Raw genomic sequence first — 13040 nt, forward strand, 5'->3', positions numbered from 1 at the left:
TAGCAGGGATAGCACTAAATGGGCAAATAATAAACATTCAACCGAAAAATTTTAACTTAATACTTGTGTCAATTATCACTTGTGTAATATTTCAAGTTTAAAACAAAAACACTCATTTGAGAAAATGAGTATTTTTGTCATCGCCACCTCAAGAGTCTCAAGGTAGTGCTAAAAGGTAGAAGATGGAAAAGAAAATTAGGCTTATAAAGGATCACAGCACCTACATAATTAAGACATTTCTGTGCACAGATACCCTATCCATTACCTGACCTTAAGCTAGCTGTCAAACACAAGTACCAAGTCCCGGAGAACAGGGTTTTCCCTAAGAGGTATGATAGACAAAAAAGAGATAAAAGCTATGTCAAAAGATATAAAAAACTGGGCCAGCCAGTGGTATGGTGGTTCGGGAGGCTGGATCCCACACCACAACTGCACGGTTCAAGTTCTGGATCTAGCAGCTTATAAACACACCAAGTAAGTATGCTCAAAAGCCCGAGGAGAATGAAGGAAAAGGGAGTACAGCATAGCCATGTTCCATGGGGGTATTTTTTCTTTTCCTCACTCTGTCTGACTCTCTCCAGTGCACATGCCGTATGGAAAATTAAAAAAATGGGAGTACAGCATAGCCATGTTCCATGGGGGTATTTTTTCTTTTCCTCACTCTGTCTGACTCTCTCCAGTGACTGCACATGCCGTATGGAAAATAAAAAAAATGTTAAGTAAAATATATATATAAAGAAGCTGGCAGGTGGCTTGGTACTGAAGAGTGCTGGACTCCCATATGGGTGACTGCAGTTCAAGTCCCAGACCTGGCAGCTTGCTTTCTCTCTCTCCCTCTCTCTCACTCTCACTCTATCCCTCTCTAGTCAAATTGAAATAAATGAATGGATAAAGTTAAATAAAATAATTTTAATTAAATTAAATTAAAATTGCCTCAAACATTCAATGTGTACGACAGCTTGAAAAAATACAGTTAAATTAGATTCCATCTTATAAAAGGTAAGAATAAAGTAATAATATAATTTCCTGCTTTCTATCATAGAAAGCTACATTTCAGGCCCAGCCAAAGTAGTGTACACTTGACACTGATGCTGCTTAGCAGAGGGAGGCCACGTGGGAGGCTCGAGTTCAATTCCTGACCCACCCAAAAAGCCAAGCATGGTGGCATGCACCTGTGGTCCCAGGTATTCAGGAGGCTGAGGTGGAAGGGTGTCAGCTTGCATTAAGTATGGGCAATATAGCAGGACTCTGTCTAAAAGAATTGGGGGGTAGGGGTAGAGGTGTGCAAGTGTGGTCCTGGCTGCATGAGGGGCTAAGAGGCAGAAGTATGACAACAAAGTGAGAGACTATCTCAAAAAAAAAAAAAAAAAAGCACACACAAACACACACACAGAAAAATGAAAAAAAAAATTAAAATAAAAAAGAAAGCTGTATTTCAGAAAATATTTAGTATGCTGATGCAAAGAAATTCCCATTAAAAAAGAAAGCTGTATTTCAGAAAATATTTTGTAGGCTGATGTTCCCAAGGGGGAAAAGGAATTCTAAATTCATAAACAAAGACACATATTAAACATACCATCTGCCTTTTCCTTCTTCCTCCTTTTGATTCCAGAGGTTTTCCTGGTGTGTTCACAGGCCATACTCTTCCAGATTGATCTGTTCTGACAAGAATCACTTCTTGCTGGTCTTTATTCTATGGAAAGATTTAGAGAAAAAAATTTTAATTATTATATTATTTTAAATCTCTTTGATTTTCATTACCTACTATCCTGAAAAAGGAGTATCGTTTCTAGAAAAGGATGGAAAAAATACCCAAAGTTTATTTTGCCTTTTTTTTTTTAAGAGAGCGAATTTTTTTTTCTTTTTCTTTTTTTTTCTTTTTTTTTTGCTTTAGGGCATGTGTTCTTACTGGAGAGACAGAGACAGAAAGCAGAAAGCAAGAAATCACCCCCCAGGGGGAACAGCCATGCCACAATTCCTTCTCCTCCACTCTCCCCTGGGGACGTTGGGCATGCACACACATGCTAGGTGTTAACCCCAAACCTCCAGGTCCGGGACTCAAACTGCAGTTGACCACATGGGAGCCCAGCGACATTACGATATCTGCTGATTCCCTATCTCATCCTTTCTTAAATAATGTTTTCATCTAGATGATATTAAAAGATGACAAAGTGCCAATTGTCCACAGATATTTTCCATCAACAGGTAGCTGGACCGGCTAACTATGCAACTTGTGCATACAAACAGCCAACTGTACCTGGAAGTAATCATCTTTTTCCCACAAACTTGCAGCTACACACATGCCTGATATAGTCTAGAATAATAGTAAACTTTATTCCATATGAAAATGAAATGTTACTGGAAACATTCTAATAAGGAATCCCATAAAGATTACTAGGACATGGGACTAGCAAATGGCATAGTGGTTACATAGCTGGACTCCCACAGAGTAGACTGCAGTTTGAATCCTAGACCAGAGGCTTAAAACTCATACCGGGCCTATTTGTGTGTTTGCCCAAAATCCTAAGCGGAGAATGAAGGAGAAGGGATTGCAGCGTGGTCATTCCCCCAGGGGGTGGTTTCTTGCTTTCTGTTTCTCTGTCTGTTTCTGTCTCTCTGGCGAGCACGCGTGCCTTATAGCAATTACCTCTCCAAAAAAGAAAGATTACTAGGACATAAGTTAATTAAAAATCAGTCTGAAGCAAGACCAAGCAAATTATTCACATTTCAGGATTCTTCTCAAATCAAACTTAAACATTAAAAGTCAATTTCAATTAACAGATTTATTCTCCCTGTTGGAATGGAAAAAAACATATATATCTATGATTGTCCTTATATTCACACACAACACTAAGTGGATGGTCAAGATTATTTATCACTCTACCTTTCTTCTTCAATGAACTAATTAATATTAATTAATGAAGTGTCATATTTTAAAGAAACAAGTAACAAGGACGGACAGTGCATTATATTCTCAGTTCTAACTTCACACTACTAAAGTTATCTTCCTAAAACCTTTTGAATTGTAAATCCATTAACTATTAATTTACCATCCTTGATTTGATGCATTTAATTCTTGCTTATTTTATCCTCCAGCCTAAAATTCTTCTCATTCTATTTTTAAACATTTCATTATCTCCTGTTCTACCTTTACCTCTCTAACCCACTCACTCATTCACCCATCAAATATTGCTTAAAGTGTCTACTTTATTTTAGCAGCAAAACAAAATATATTCCCTACCTTCATGAAGTTATAGCCTAGGAGGGGAATTAAATTACTACCACATGAATTATCAATGTAAGTCAGTCATCTTTACTTTCCTTTCTACTTCCAGCTATCCTCAAATGTTCACAATTCCAGGACTCAACAAAAAAAAAAAGTGGAAAAATGGCAAACAGACGAGCTAACAACACACCTTAGGGAAGTTCAACAAACAATAACAAGAACAAACAAATAATAACAGGAGGAAAGAAATAATAAAGATTAGAGCAGAAATAAATGAAATAGAGAATAACAGAGCTATGCAGAAAATAAATGAAATTCAAGGCTCCTTGGTTTCTATCCATCCAGGCTGAAGTCTATCACTCATATTGCCAAAAAAATACTTAGGCTAAACAAAACCGGCAAGATTCTGGCATTCGATAGAAAGTGGATGAATATGGAAGATTTATCGCTGAGTGAAGCAAGCCACACTATGTAAGAGTGACACTGTGTGTCTCCATTTAACTTACACTGACTGTCCACACTCTATGGTAGAAACAAAGATCAGAGGACACAGAAGCACTGAAAATGGTTACCGATACTGGAGGCAATGTGGGAAGAGGGTAGGAGAAGAGGCAGAGTGTAAGGAAAGAAATTAAGGAGGAAAATAGAGAGGCAAGACATTTATGGGACACAGAAATGGATTATTATCTGTTAATGATAAAGTGTTTTGTATCCTCAACTGGACTGGTGTGAAGTGTATTCATGTTGGGCAAATTCAACTTATAAGCTAAGTGACGTATAATGATTAAATATATAAAGTAAATTAAAATTTTTTAAAAAATATATTATCATACTATTCCTTCACTTAAAAACCAGCAGGGACCAGGACCAGCAGGTGGCATGGTGATTAAGGTGCTGGACTCCCCACATGGCTAACCATGGTTTGAGTCCTAGAACTGGCAGCTTGCTTTCTCACTTTCTCTCTCTCTGTCATTTTTTTATCAAATTAAAATAAATAAATAAAATTAAATATAAAAAAATGTAATCCAAATGGCATTATTAAAAATAAATAAATAAATAAATAAATAAATAAATAAATAAATAAAAACCTGCAGAGACTACATATCACCTAGGAGATCAATATCACTCAAAGAATGTTCTACAGGCCAGTGTTAGTCTAAAAATTACTAGACATTAAATATCTGTTACTAATATTTGATTCGGTAAGCACAGAACCTGAGTTTTACAAACTTTTATAGCAATTGTACAATTTTATGTTAACTCTAAATGAAACCTTGGAACTTGTATGGCTTTAACTCAATTATTTGTAATTCGTTTTTACTGTATTTTATAAAGCTATCAGTCCATGATAGGATGGAAAAGTTTAAAAACACACATCCCTTATCCTATACCACAGTCTGAAAATCACTGTGCTAATAGTAGAATAAAGGTCAAGTACTTCAACATAGTTTAATATGCCTCCAAATTCTGGCCATAGATTTGTTTTCTAGCTCCTCAGAATTCCTGTAAATTTACTATACATTAAGCCTCTTCTGCATCTAACAGTTATCCCCTCTTGCTCAACTAGGAAACCAAAGATTTAAGTCACAGCAAATGTTTTGTTACCAGATAATTTTAGACACATTTAATATTAATACTGCTAGGCAATAATCTCTTTAGTAACTATCTGTCTACTTATAATTACTTGTCTTTGCTACTTTTCCAGGCCAAAGATCTAGCTATACACCACTTGGTATCTACAGAAGAGCTGGCACAGTACCTAACAATAGCGAGTACTCAATAAATACTTGATAAACAGAATTAACAATCTGACACCTCGGATTAATTAAGATATCTTCCAAGTAGCTAATTACCCTGAGTTCCTCATAAAGTAAATAATAAGATATTTTGAGAATCAAGTAAATTGATACATTTAAAAGCATTGGAACAAAGTCAAGCCATAAAGTAAGTGATCATAAAATATTAGCTATAAATTTATAGTTGCCTTTCCTTTAACTAATTTGAATCCTGCCTAAGATTTATCCCACATACTCTCTAAAATTTCTAGAATATTGTTTCTTTCTCATGTAAATCTATTATTTTTCTTTTTCCTGGTTTTGTTCTGTAATATTTTCTTATGAATATTATTTTATCTCAACATTGAAGCTATTAAATATATTTTGCCATATTTTTTAAAAAGAATTATTTAATATTTATTTATTTGTCATTCTTCAATTTGACTAGTGAGAGAGAGAGAGAGAGAGTGAAAAAGCAAGTCACCACATCCGGGACTCAAACCATGGTCACCCATGTGGGAGTCCAGCGCCTTAACCACCATGCCACCTGCCAGCCCCCATTTTAAAGTCTTTTTAAAGATTGTGCTGTCCTTCTAAATTTGGTGGCAAGGAATGTTTACATCCTAATGATTTTCTACTAGCTTTCTGAGGGAGATATAATGTTTCCTGGTACACATAAGCAGAAGGTTATTTTCTTCTCCTGTCCTCTCTCTGCCTACTCTGACCATTTGTTAACAGGCAGTTCTGACACTGTCTCCATAAGTCCATCGGGATTCCCAGTTCTTACAAGGACAGCTGTGGGGTCCCCTTTCAGTGATCTCAGGAATATTTCACATAGTGTAGCTTCTGGCTGCGAGGCTATGTCCACTTCCTCCACACTCCCCATCATAAGCAAATTCATACGAGCTATGGCCCTAAGTATTCAGTCAGAAGCTTTTCCAGATTCCTTCTACAAGAAGTTCCAAACATAGTTCAAGCAGAAAGGGTGTGTGAGGGCAATTTTTAATCTCCATCATCTCAGATGAGTTCAAGCTCAGCCACTTCGCTTATTTTTGCAGTTGGATCCCTATATGCGCCAACTCATTATTTTATGCTTCTGTTCTATTTACCATCCACAGAGGAATGGATCTTAATTTCTATCCATGCTACATCTCTTCCAATGTTGTTTTCGTATTACACCTGCGATTGCCATGTTTTCACACAAAGCAGAAGCCTCCAAGTATCAATGTGCATCCACTCCAGATGATCTCAGAGCACCCAGGAGAGCTGCAAACAGAGTTTCTGAGCTCTAGGTTGTAGAGAAACCCTTATCAGTACTGAGATTCAAAACGTTAAGACAGGCTCCAGGTACAAATTGAAAACATATTTTATGAACACATCTTTTAAGTCATTCAAGCCTTCTGTCAATCTTGGAATTCTGTAGTATGCTTAAGAATTAGAATGAAGGCATATATTTAATATTTAGACAAATTTATTTCTTGTGAATTTAGTATAATAATGGCCTACCTGATCACTCTCTCATAAAGTTGGCAGAAAAGATATTAAATATGTACAAGCATGAGAAAAATTAAATAATAACATAAAAGATCATTACTAAAAATTTAGAAGACAGTATTTAAAACTAGACCACAGTTAATTTTATAACCAAAAGAAAATTATTTAGGCACACTGTTTAACTACTATTGATTTTAATTTTGTTAGCAAATTACTTTCTAGACCCAGTGTCAGTGTAATAATACCTGACTGTAAAATAGCATGAAATGCCAACTCAAGGCAATTCTTCCATCAATACTTCCTTGAAATACTTACATATGAAACTATGAAAAGTAACTTTATGTATATATGTGTGTGTGTGTGTGTGTATGTATGTATGTATGTATGTATGTATTTACGGTTTTTGTCATAGGGCAAGTGCGCTCAATGGAGAGAGACAGAAAGACAGTGAGAGGGAAAGTAAGCAATCACTCCCCAGAGGGGATGGCCACACTACAATCCCTTCTCCTCCATTCTCCTCTTGGGATTTTTGAGCATGCACATATATGTGCCCAGCGTGTTTCAAGTCACCAGATCTGGAACTCAAACTGTGGTCAGTCATGTGGGAGTCCAGCACCTTAACCATGATGCTACCTGCTGGCCCATAACTTTATATGTTTAACCAGGGTCCTTTCTTTCAACATTTGCTGGGGTGGGAAAAGGGGTAGGAAGGAGAGATTCAGGATTTTTAAATGCTCTTGTGAAGTGAGGTTCTGACTTTCCAAATCAGGGTTCTACTGCATTTAGATTCATTCTGGTTGTGATTTAATGGATACTTTCACAAGCAAAGGTACACTGACAGTAGATCCATGAGTTGTTACTATTAGGTTGTTGGATAAGTCATGACATATTTTTATATAGAAAAACAGAAAAACCATGGCATGATTTTTCCAATAACCAAATATAATATTCCAAGTAAAAGATGATAAGGCACTGGACCCAGCAGGTGGCATGGTAGTTAAGGCACTGAATCTCACATGGTCGACTCTATGGTTTGAATCCCAGACATGGCAGCATAAAAACACATCAGGCACATGTGCATGTGTGCCCAAAAATCCCAAGAACAGAATGGAGGAGAAAGAATTGTGGTGTGGCCATTCCTAGGGGTTGATTTCTAACCTTTCCTATCGTTTTATCTCTACCTATCTCTCTAGGGTGAACACACAATCCCTATTAAAGGGAAAAAAAATAGGCATTAAACTAGGGCAATGACTTCAGGAATTAAAAGCACAAGATATTGGGGCTGGCAGGTGATGTGGTGGTTGATGGTTTGAGTCCTGGCTCCGACGGCTTATTTTTTCACTTTCCCTTTCTCTCTCTCTCTCTCGTCAAATTTCAAAAAATAAATAAATAATAAATAATTCTTTAAAAATGGGGGGGGGGCATAAGATAGATATAGGAGGGAAGGAAAAGGTGAAACAATACTACTTAGTGGCAGCCTGAATACACTGTTAGAAGAAGGAATCAAGAACTTCTCCAAAGTGTTTAAAAAAATAGAACACAGATATGCAGTTAAGAGTAGAAGGAAAACTGGGACCAGCAGATGGCGTAATGGTTACGTTGCTGGATTCCCACGTAGTCGACTATGGTTTGAGTCCTGGACCCAGAGGCTTAAAATTCATGCCAGGAGGGCCAGCAGGTGGCGTGGTGGTTAAGGTGCTGGACTCCCACATGGAGACTGCGGTTTGTGTCCTGGATCTGGTGGCTGGCTGGCTTCCTTCCTCCCTCCCTCCTTCTCTCTCTCTCTCTCTCTTTCTCTTTCTCTCTTTCTCTCTCCATTCCTCTCTGGCCAAATTGAAATGAATAAGTGAATGAATAAATAAAGTTAACTAAAATAATTTTTTAAAAAAAGTTTTGAGTAACTGCTCAAGAGAAATGTAAGAGCATTTGAGGATAAATGGCAGGAAAAAACAAGTCAGTCTAAATTTCTTCAGTCTCAATTCCTTAAATTAATTTGAGAAATTGTATTAATGGGACACTGAAAATGATATGATTGATGATAATATTGTGCAACATAGAAAAACAATGTTGAAAGAATAATCAGAATAAAAATATCATAATTTCATAAAACTATGCACGTATTTTACATACACATAATGAACCTGAGAAAAACATCAAACGAAATTTAAAACATAATGGGTTTTTCTTCCTTGCTTTGTTAATTGTACAAAAATATTGAACATGTCACACAAGAAAAAAGAAAGAAAAAAAACAGCTAAAAATATTTACAAGTGGGGCCAACAGGTGGCATTGTGGTTGAGGCACTGGACTCCCAAATGACTGACTATGGTTTGAGTTCCAGACCCAAAGGCTTAAAACTCATGCCAGACATGTGTATATGTATACCCAAAATCCTGAGAGGAGAATGAAGAAGAGGCTGCAGCATAGCCATTGCCCCAGTGGGGTGATTTCTCATTTTCTCTCTGTCTCTCTGACAAGCACATGCACTCTATAAGAAATCTCTCTCTAAAAAGAAAAGAATTATTAAAAGAAAAAATATTTACGAGTGAATTATCACTGAATGGTAATATGTATACCCAAAATCCTGAGAGGAGAATGAAGAAGAGGCTGCAGCATAGCCATTGCCCCAGTGGGGTGATTTCTCATTTTCTCTCTGTCTCTCTGACAAGCACATGCACTCTATAAGAAATCTCTCTCTAAAAAGAAAAGAATTATTAAAAGAAAAAATATTTACGAGTGAATTATCACTGAGTGGTAATTGGGAGATTTCTATTTTCTCTTCATTTTAATTTTCCACATTTCTACAAAGAACATATAATTAAAGTCATTTAATAAAAAATACACATCAAAAAACATATTTTAAGAGAGATTTTTTTCCTATAGGGCATGTGTGCTTACCAAAGAGCCAGAGAGCCAAAAAGCCAGAAATCACCCCCCAGGGGTAATGGCCATGCTGCAATCCCTTCTCCATTCTCCTTTGAAGAATCTTGGGCAGCACGCACAAACACAACCTCAGCATGAGTTTTAAGTCAAGCTGTGGTCAACTACGTAGGAATCCAGAGATGTAACCATTTCGCCATCTGCTGGTCCATACATCAAAAATTTTTAAGTTAATATATGGAGTCACTGAGAAATTCTTTTGCATAGAAACATAGAAAAACAGGTCATGACTTTTCCAACAATGCAATATAAAAACTGGTTTAATGGAAACTTTTTCCCCTTATGGACAGGAAAGGAGAAAGAGGAGGAGGGAGAGAGGAAAGAAACAATAGCTAGAGATAGGTGTGTATAGCAGTGTCACACTGTGCCCCATCCTCCAGCCCCAAGTAGCTAGGATTACAGGACCACACAACCACACGTTCAAGTTGGTCTGGGGAACCAAACCCAGGCGTCACATAAGGTTTTAAGCCACCCAAAGTGGTGGTGCTATGTGTAAACCACCATGGCTAGGCTTCCAACAGAAACTGTGGCATTGGGCGTACATTCCTCGGCAGCTTAAATTTTTGAGTTTAGAGCATAAATATCACATACAAAATCAGCTTCCACATATACACGAATATTTTGAATATCAACCTAACAAACCAATTATTTCAAATAATTATTATTTTAAATAATGCACACATACACTAATTTCTCACCACAGTCGTGTTGCACCTAACTTATTAAAAACTGGGATAAATGGGAATACTTCATAGACTCTTAATGAGAATTAAATCAATTCTTATATACAAAGTACCTAAAACAAGTCCCGGCACATAGAATGTTCCCCAAAATAATCATCTGTTACATTATTGTAAAAGTTTTTCCTATAGGACACATGTCCTCACCAAAGACAGACAAAGAAAAGAGCGTGAGAGAGACAGAAGGGGAATATGAGAAAGTACCTGCCAGGGAATGGACATACCATAATCCCTTCTCCATTCTCCTCTTGGGATTTTGAGCAGGCACACACATTACATGTGCCCTGCTTTTTTGCAAGCCACTGAGCCTAGGACTCAAACCACAAAGTCAGCCATGTGGGGTTCAGCCATTATAACCACCTCACCACCAGCTGGTCTAATCACCTGTTACTATTCGTAAAAGTGGCAGTACTGTCCATGTCAACATCACTGCTTCAGAAAATGAAATTATACCTTAAAATTCAATGAAATGGGGGCCAGCAAATAGCATGGAGGTTAAAGCACTGGATTGCCACATGGCCAACTGTTGTTCAAGTCCCAGACCTGGCAGCTTGCTTTCTCACTTTCTCTCTGTCTCTGGTGAGTACAAGTACCTTGTAGCAAATTAAAAAATAATAACAAAAAATAAAATTAAATAAATCTTTTTAATTCAATGAAATAAAGTTAAAAATGGAATCTATATAAAAGAAATAATTTATCATTAGAGAAATTAAAAGCAAAGTAGTTTCCCTAATTTTTTTTTTTTTTTTTAAATATCAGAGGACAAAGAAGGAGGAAGGGAGAGAAAGAAAAAGCAACCCCCCTGGGGTGTGGTGTGGTCATAGTGCAATCCCTTCTCCTTTCTCCATCCAGTCAGGATTTTGAGCATGCATACATGCATGCATACATGCTCAATATGTTTGTAAAGCACCAGGACCAAGACTCAGACTGTGGTCAGCCACGTGAGATCTGCCTCACTTAAGCACTAGACCAGAGGCCAGCCCAGTAATGACTCTTTATTAAGCACATTCTATTATGCACAGATTTTAAACCCACATGGAATTTAAAACTTCATCTTTATACTTAACTCAAAGAATCAAATAAGGATATAGCACAGTATTCCTGAATAAAGAGGAACATAATGAATGTCATGATTTTTTTTTCTATGATCCATTGTGAAATAATAACTTTTTTTTTGGTGTTCAGTGTTACTCAACTAATTTTCTCTGTCTCATAAATCTTTATTAGCAACTGTCTACTACAATTACTCTAGTCAGAAATTCTTCAGTACCCTGTACTCATGTACTTACATACTATGAAACTGAAAAATGCATTTTTAGTTTTCTTAAAAGCACATTAAATTTGACTTCTGTCTTCAGAAACTTATTAAGCATTCTACAATATGGTTACAGTAATTCTTAAACACATACAAAGAGAAAATTTAGTGTCGAGTTGATTTGTTTCACTTTAAAATATTTTTCTTTTAAACTGAAAATATCCAATTAAAATGCAACATCATCCCTTCCCTCCTCCATGCCCCCTCCCCAAAAAATCTGGAGGGCCGCCTTGTGGCATGGTGATTAAAGTGTTTGTATTCCACATGGCTGACTGAATGGTTCTAGTCTCAGACCCAGTAGCTTGAAAAACATGTCAGGCACATGTGCATACATGTCCAAAATCTCAAAAGGAGAAATGGAGAAAGGACTACAGTATAACCAACCCCATGGGGAGTGTTTTTTCATCCACACCCCACCCTCCCAATCTCTCTTCCATGGCTACACACACCTGTCAGCAATTTTTTTTTTTTCAGTCAGGGAAAAAGAACTAGGACTCAAAGCTTTCGTGAGTACACATTAAGTCTCAAATGATCCTGAACAGTATGAGGACTCACATTTCTCATACTGAATAACGTTTCTTGGTTCCCTTCAATTTAATTCTACAACAGAAAGAGAAATGAAATGCTGACAGTAGACTCAGTGAGAATAGAAACTAATGACATGTGGAGGAATACACGGGAAGATGGGGCAGAGTTTGTTGCTGCATCATTCCTCCTCCTGTAAGAATACTAATAGGTCTGGCTTCAATATCTGTAGGACAGCCCTGGTCATACTTTGAGACAGTCTGTGTCAGAACTCTTCATCCCAAAATTCAACAGTCTCACCTAGGACAATACATGGCATCTATGCTAAAGATTACCTTTGTGGGGGCTGGTTCCGCTGCACAGTGCAGAGGAAGCCATATCCCACATGGCCAATCACGGTTCAAATCCCAGTCTGAAAGGCAATATGCCAGGCAACATGGGCACATGCCCACTGACAGGATGGACAAATAAAAGGGATTGTGGCATGATCAGGCCTCACTACAAGGGATGCTTCCTCTCTTGCTCTCCCCCCTCACCACATTGGGAGTATCAGTCATTGAAGAGGCAACATCCACTAATATAACTATAGGCCATATTTACTTCTTAGTGCTTTGTGGGGTAAAATTTTTTAAAACTTTAATCACTTTATAATGAACATTCTTTTAAGAGTAATAATTTAGAGAGAAATTTGTAGAGTAATTATTTTGGATAGTTGTGACTATGTACTTATTAATGCTTGAATTTTGTTTTAGTCTTGCATTTTTTTTTTACTATATTTATGGGTATCAACAGCAGAAACTGATACACTGAAACATAAAAAAAATTGAGGGGTTTACATATTCTGAGAATCACAATAGCAATAGCAGCACAATGAACTTAACAATGTACCCAAGAATTGGATCCGAGTGAGAGAATTATGGCAATAATCCAGTATGATCAAAGTACTATTGAAAACTTCAAAGCACAAATTAAATAGTTGTGACCATCTAAGGTGTCTTAACTCAATTACTTTGAAATATCATTTA

At 36.9% G+C, this 13040-nt stretch overlaps 1 protein-coding gene across 3 annotated transcripts in view; it reads right to left on the reverse strand.

Moving 5' to 3' along the window:
• CWF19L2 (CWF19 like cell cycle control factor 2) overlaps window positions 1–13040 on the reverse strand; it is a 101972-nt gene that overhangs the window by 48625 nt on the left and 40307 nt on the right. For all 3 annotated transcript variants that reach the window (XR_003549769.1, XM_006150942.3, XM_006150943.3), the window contains exon 11: window positions 1577–1693. Coding sequence is in view for 2 of the 3 variants with exons in the window: in XM_006150942.3 (XP_006151004.1) it covers window positions 1577–1693 (117 nt within the window). In the remaining variant the exon portion in view is untranslated. The remainder of the gene's footprint in view (window positions 1–1576; window positions 1694–13040) is intronic.

This window comes from Tupaia chinensis, unplaced genomic scaffold (assembly GCF_000334495.1).
Source record: "Tupaia chinensis unplaced genomic scaffold, TupChi_1.0 Scaffold000311_2, whole genome shotgun sequence".
In the NCBI taxonomy this organism is placed as follows: Eukaryota; Metazoa; Chordata; class Mammalia; order Scandentia; family Tupaiidae; genus Tupaia; species Tupaia belangeri.